Source organism: Rhipicephalus sanguineus, chromosome 11, assembly GCF_013339695.2.
Source record: "Rhipicephalus sanguineus isolate Rsan-2018 chromosome 11, BIME_Rsan_1.4, whole genome shotgun sequence".
Taxonomy (NCBI): Eukaryota; Metazoa; Arthropoda; class Arachnida; order Ixodida; family Ixodidae; genus Rhipicephalus; species Rhipicephalus sanguineus.
In genome coordinates this window covers 77063134-77070224 of record NC_051186.1, presented here as the reverse complement: position 1 = coordinate 77070224, position 7091 = coordinate 77063134, and the positions used below count along the sequence as shown (strand labels likewise).

Here is a 7091-nt window from a genome sequence, read left to right as displayed (position 1 = left end):
CTTATTAGACCAGTGGGTTAGAAGCGATAGAGCTCACGAAAGCCTTGTACAATTTACGAAGGCGATAGCCTCCCACTGACATAAATGATTCTGGTCACGGACGGCGACGAATCTATTTTTCGTTAGTTTATTTGTGGCCCATCTGAGGAGCAACAAGCAGGTGACGCTGGTGAATTTCTGTTATCCACTGCGAGTACATATATTCCTTATTTACACGTTATAGCTCCCTATTAATTATCCACTCTCTCGTACTCATTCTACTTCCGGCCTTTTATTATTTACCTCCAATTAATTCTCTATCATTGACTGCGCTCCTTGCATAGCACGGAAGGCGCTCTGCGCCTTCTGGTCGCACTTGTCAGCCACCTGCATTTTTCTTGATACGGACATACGGGCGCTATGGGACGGGGACATAGACAAGAGGCACACAGGACAGGACTCTTGCCTACGTCCCCGTCCCATAGTGCTCCCGCATGTCCGTATCAAGTATGGACCAAACTTGCCGAAACACAAGTCTGCTAAAGATGTATTTATCTCTTCTGTATGATCGCTATTGGGCACGCAATCTTAGCAGTGATCGTTTATAAACATCGCCATGAGTCAGGAAAGCCTACCTGACAGCCTAGGTCATGTCCATAAGGTTGCTGTGGAACCACGGCAATCGCTCAGACACAAAAAAAATAGAAAGAAAGAAAGGAAGGAAAGAAAGGAGATGAAAAGAAACGAAAGGAAGACAAGAAGGAAGAGAAGGGAGAAAGGAAAGGAAGAGGAAGGAAAGAACGAAAGAAAAGAAAGAGAAGAAAGAGAAGAAAGAAAAGAAAGAAAGAAGAAACAGAAAGAAAGAAGAAAGAAAGAAAGAAAGAAAGAAAGAAAGAAAGAAAAGAAAGAAGAAAGAAAGAAAGAAAGGAAAAGATTCGACTGCCTAATTCGCTTGTCGACAGCTCTACTGAAACAAAAAGAACTCGACAACCTGTCTTCAATGAAAGGAAGAACAATAATGTTTATTCGCAGTTGTGTTCTTAAATAACGACTGAGTCTCGAAGCTGTGCATGAGTCGCGCACGTTCGTAAAACATTCGTTTCAATCACAACAACAACAACAAAAAAACAATCCAGCAACTGGCGCTGCGAGAATACCTCTCTATAAAAAACACCTCGCTTAAAATATATACTCCGAAGGCGAGTCGTTAAATTAACAATTTTCCCACGCACGCTGGCGTCGCTTTCTCGCTTCTTTTTCTTGAATATCCTAACCTTCTTGTCGCACGTAGCGCATGATTTCATTTATTTGATAAGCAAAGCGGAACCGCATGGTTCAAGCCATGGAGTCTCAAACTCACCTCAGCTAGCGGGACGCAGTCGCGAAATTTTGTCCCACAAATGGGGGGGGGAGAGCAGTTTGAACAAAATGTCACCTAACGTTGCCATTTGAACGACCGCTTTTCACATGACTCATATATGCGTCATTTATGATGGGCACGTGACGTCAGGTTCCGAAAATCATGTCGATGCTGGTCTCCACAATCACTAAAATCTGGAGGCCGATTCTAAAATATAGTTTTCGTTCCACGGTGACGTTTCGAATCATATTGACCGCATAGGGTGCCTCACGAAAAGGAATTAATGCTTGAGACCAGTCCCGTCTCGGTAGCTCGCCCGAACAAATCGCTATTAATTGCAATAGGCGAGAAAATAACGCGAATACCACTAGGCAAACTCACAAAACTGTACTCCGTGTGAAGCCGCGAGCAGCTGGCGAAAGGTCCGCGGGCCGCGTGTCTGAGACCCCTGGTTTAAACTATTTCACACAGCCAGCCATTTCAGCCAGAAATTCATTCAACATGGGTTCTAAACAAACATACCTGTCGCGACGCACAGTAGTCGCAGTTTGGAAATCATGCAACTGCTGGCTCACGCAGATTTCTGCATATAGATAAATGCAAAGTGGAATGGAACGCTCGTGACATCTATAGGGTGGCGTGTTCATATTGGAAAGATCAAAACATAGTGCGTACACCTTTGAAACCACAATATATGAGTATAAATCTTTAATGTGCACCTCATAAATGTTCTTGTGAGTTGTTTATTTTTTTTCGATGAGAATGCCAACAAAAATGCGCAAGCGGCAACCTTACGTCCATACATTTCGTAATATTTAGCTCTATATTATAAATATAACAATTTTCTTACCATATTGCATAAAACCTCGCTACAGTACCCTATCCCGGCTACAGTTTGCAGCACGGCCTCTCTGCATGTTCCGTGTCACAGCGTAACCTTCGTGTATTGCGTATGATCTACATAAATTAGTAAATCGAAGTTATCTTCGGCACCGTCGAGACGATCGCTTTTATTACTCATTTCGTTACAAGTAAAGTACTTCAACCCAGCTGTGTGATACGGCGTCAATTTACATTATTCGCCTATAAACCAACTCGTTGTAATTACGTAGATTTTCATTACGTGCTTGTAGAAACGCGACGTTCACGAATTGAGAATTTCAGATACTCCAATTTTGTTTCTTTTCGCATTTAAACGCTATACGCACCGCAGTTTATTCTAACAAAGTATATCGTCGCAGCATTTCTAATTAAGGCATACTTTTATTTTTAACCCGGCGCGAATAGTCAAGACAGCGCGCAAGTGGCTTACACATATAAAATCATGTATAACTGTTATATACGTTAATTTAACCTAAGTAATGTAAATGGCGGTGCGTTTTCATTATTTGTACCCTAGCTATGCAGCCTATTAGCCTAATTTGACGCACCTTGGTAGCGAAGTCCTTATGGCATCGTCACCGCAGTTTGGGCTTTGAGAATGCACGTCATGTATCTCTCTTGATATATATATATATATATATATATATATATATATATATATATATATATATATATATATATATATATATATATATATATATATATATATATATATAATATCACTCATGCATTCTGCAATCATGTAGGGATAACTTTCTCATATATTCTCATAATTGCGTCATATTTCACTCATATGTACAGCACAAAGCTGAAGCTGTTACTGACAAAACGCGTCGGTAAGGTAGTTTCATAAAGAGAGCATGACAGGAAGGCACGTGAATTCCGGTATTTTTTATCGTTTCGCTCGCAGCTAATTTTGCGGTAACTGTCGGGCACAAGCGAAGGAAGTGTGCCGTATTGGTAAGCATGAGAATTTAGGATAATGAGTGTAGAAAGAACGTTTCCTCTCATTAATAAAAGAAGAACGTTGCTTCCCCGAAAAAGAAATGGAGCCATTCTGTTTTTGCAAAAGCGCATGCCACACTAGACCAAAAAACAGAAAAAAAAGTAGAGAAAGAGATGTAGTCCCCGTGAGACATCATTATCCTCAACATCATCATCCGTGGGGGCTTTTTCGCGAGTTCACGTGCGCGGGTGATGCTTTGGCAAAGGCGCGCCCGCCACGCTAATTTCGCGGGACTAGACCCGAGATTAGGGCGCCGCAGCTTTAACAACGACGCGACCAAAATGTAGCACACTGCACACACCCTACATATCCGTTCAACTGCTCCTTTTCAATTGCTTAGCACATATACTATTACACACGACGGGCGCCAGTCTACGTATGCGCAAGTAAACGCAGCCAAAACGAGCATGCGTATGTAGGTCAATCTGCACCCCTCGTCATTCAACAATCTCAGGATGTACGCATAACAAACCCGGCCCCGCGTCAACGCTATAGCCGCGACAAATGACAACCGAAACTAAGATGTTTTTTTTTTTCTTTGCAGCGGAACCATTAAATGTAGTTGTAATTACGAAGAGAGCACACTTCACCATAAAACGCAGTTACGTAGCTGCAGTCTCTTATAGGAAGGCTTTTAAGAACTTTGGCCAACTTTTTTAGGACGTTATTACTACCAGTTCGATCGTCCGGCGAGTCGACGGCGTCTACACGCACTTTCTCACGCTCAACGCCAACGCTATCAGCAGCGTCACGGCACCACACGGCGACATCCGGTTCCAGGAGACGGCCGCACTGCCGGTGACTATCTCGTCCTGGACGACGATCTTCCAGCCGACGTTGGGCGTCGTGTAGCTCTGGTAGTAGACGACGTCCGGCGTGCTGTCGTTGGGCATCCACGAGAGCACTGCGGGCTGCCCGTCGTCGCACTGAAGGCGCAGCGTGTTCCGAAACTTGGGGAAGCTCGCGTACTCGTCCGCTTGCCGGGGCTCCGAGGTGTTGTAGAGCCAGGCGCAGAGCCGGCCCGCGGCGCTGGGTTGAGGACGTCCCCTGCGGTCGAACTGGATGCCAGCGTAGATCTTGACCCCCTGCCTCTTCCGTCTCAGTGAGCCTGGCGTAACCGCCAGACGGGCTGTCGGTGATGTACAGCGGGTGGTAGTAGCGCGCGTTGTGCGGGTTGTTGCCCCCTTCGACGCGGAACGTGTACGAGTGGCCCCTCTGCACGTGAATCTCTGGCACGAGCACGCCGTTCATATACCAGCTCTCGCCGGGACTGCTACGGCCCGTGATGCCCACATAGCCTTTCCACAGACCGGCGGGACCGATCCTGGCGACGAACGTGTCGACCGCTTTGTCCCGGATTCGAAACAAGGGCCAGGGATCCGGCTTCTTGCGATTCTGACCAGTGGTGAACTCGAAGCAGTTGTCCGCGGCGTCCTTGCGGCCGAAGTTTATCTTCAGGTCGCCCCTGGGGAAGGTGTGATGGAAGGAAGGTTCCTTTTGCTCGTTGTACTTGCCGATGGCCCAGACGAGGTACGTGTTGCCGTCAGGGTTGAAGATCTGGTCCCCGTCGTCGTCCGGGTTGAGAAGCGTACGGCGGTAGACGAAGCTGGTGAGACCGTCCTTGCGCGTGAATGTCAGGATCTGGTAGCTCTCCTTGCCTTCCACTTTCAGGTCCGGACAGACGCCCCTGTAGCGACCGAGCACGTTGGAACACGGGAAGCGGTCCGATATGTTGTAGTCGACGGCGTTGGCGTAGTGGCCGTCGATGTAGCAGACCGCCACGTCGGCACCAACCATCTTGGAAGAGTTGGTAGCGCCACTGATGCCGAACGCGATGTACTCGTCCTCCTCGATCTGTCCCGTGAGTTGGAGCGTGATGCTACGGCCCTGGATCTCCCAGCGGAGCTGCAGGGTCGCGTGCAGCTGTTCGCAATTGGGCAGGCGAGATTCGTGCTTCATGGATCCCAGCTTCGAAGGCGGGATGTCTTGACCGTGCGGCACGATCACCGATCCGTAGTTCTCGTTCGACTCCGCGTTCCACACGCTCAGCCAGTCGATGTCGAAGACGGTCATCTTTCCTGGCAACGTCAGCTGGATGGTCTTCTCCTCGTAACGGCCGAGCGGTTCGAGGTACCCTTTCTCATCGGGAATCTTCTGGCCGGCGCTGTTCGGTTGCGGTCCTAGGCCGACCCAGAAGTAAGTGTCCGATACGTTCCCGCTGAAGTAGAAGTCCGGGATTTCGATCGTCTTAGAATCCACGATCACAACTGTGCCGGAACGCACGCCGGCGCCACGCCTGGAGAACTCCGATATCCGCCTGGGCGAAGGTGGTTCGAAACCTTCTGGAAAGAAGATGTCGCCGTAGTTGGCGTTCTCCCTCAAATTCCACACGGCGAACCAGCGGATGCTGGTGATTTTGCGCTTGTTTGGTAGCTGCAGATAGATGTCCTTATCCGTGTACGGCTGAAGCTTGTTGGTCTTGCCTTCTTCATCGGGAACGATGAAACCGACGTTGCTGGGTCGCACGCTGGATCCGGCCCAAAAGAACGCGTCCTGACCCAGGCCGTCGTAGAAGAAGTTCTTGATGAGGATCGTGTATTCGTCGATGGCGTACACGTGACCGGAGACCTGATGCGCGTACGTGTTGATTTTCCCGATGTAGAGGCCCTCGTGAGGGTCCTCGCACGTCACACTACGGAGCAGTATGACCGCCGCCACTAGGACGGGCCGTAACGGTAAATCCGCCGCGAACCGCCTTCATCGTTGGCACTGGCGGGCGCACTGCACACTCGGAGACCTCGAAGAAAGTATGGCGTCGCCACTGGCTTGGTAACTTCCCGCACTGATACACTCACACTCCATCTCTTAGCGCTATGTCCACGGCCACGCGCACGTTCTTGGCTCGCATCACTACTCACCGCAACGCAAACGCACTGCTGCTGTCTTCTCGTACGCGTGTGCGAAAGGGACGACGACGATTCAGCGAACTGTAAAGCCTAACTTCTTGGGCACAGATAAGTCGGCCTCGCTGCGGCTTTCACTGCTGGCGTACGAGCAAGCGAACCGCGCTGGACGGGCAGGGCAGGGCGGGTGCAGTCTCGCAGGCGCGTCGCTGGCCTACATTCCACCCGGTTTGTTCCACTGCTCTCTGGCGCGAGCCTTCACGACGAGCGAGGGAAGTCCGCTGAAAGAAGTGGGAGAGGGAAAGCGGCCGACGACGTTTCGGCTCGCTGAGAACCGGTATACCCACGGCCTCCTTTCCGAGGCGAGTTTCTCTCCGGTGGATTCGCGACGCGCCTCGAAACGAGCTCGGTGGACTTGAGGGCGTTCGTTTACCGCAATGGCTCGGAATTAATAAGCACTCGAAGATTAAAACGCTGTGAATTGACCGCTGTGTCGCTGGCGATGACAATGCGCACAGTTAAGATCAAGAAAAAGGGAAATTGGGGCAACACATGAACTACACTTTTCATGAAAACAAAAAAAAAGAAGACAAAAAAAGAACGCGTTATGGGGCTGTATTCTGACAGTTAAAATCAATTTGACGACCATTTTGTCGAGCATCCGCCTCAAAATCGAAATCAAACGGGCGACCCGCACTCGCCCTATTGCGTCAGTTATGTTTTCATTATAAAATTATATGTCAAATGTTACGTCGTTGTTACTCGTCACTAAGCAAAATTGCTTTTATAGTACTGTTTTGTCGCGCAGGTAAATATTTCTGTGCCTAATAATTTTCTCTCTAAAAGCGTTTTCTGCAAGTTTTTGACATTGGCACAACTGCTCAGAGAATACTATTTATTTCATTGAACACGGTTCCTTAGTAAATTCTGAAAACATCTTGCTAATTCCGTGTTTTTTTTT

General features: G+C 48.5%; 1 protein-coding gene across 1 annotated transcript; it reads right to left on the bottom strand.

Annotated features, from left to right (window-relative positions):
• Window positions 1-2946: 2946 nt before the first annotated feature.
• On the bottom strand, window positions 2947-6135 carry LOC119375174 (protein Skeletor, isoforms B/C-like). Its single transcript, XM_037645365.1, is given in 3 exon segments — window positions 2947-4315; window positions 4317-5982; window positions 6083-6135. Coding segments are annotated over 3 exon segments (2103 nt in total). The 3' UTR covers window positions 2947-3931.
• Window positions 6136-7091: the final 956 nt, after the last annotated feature.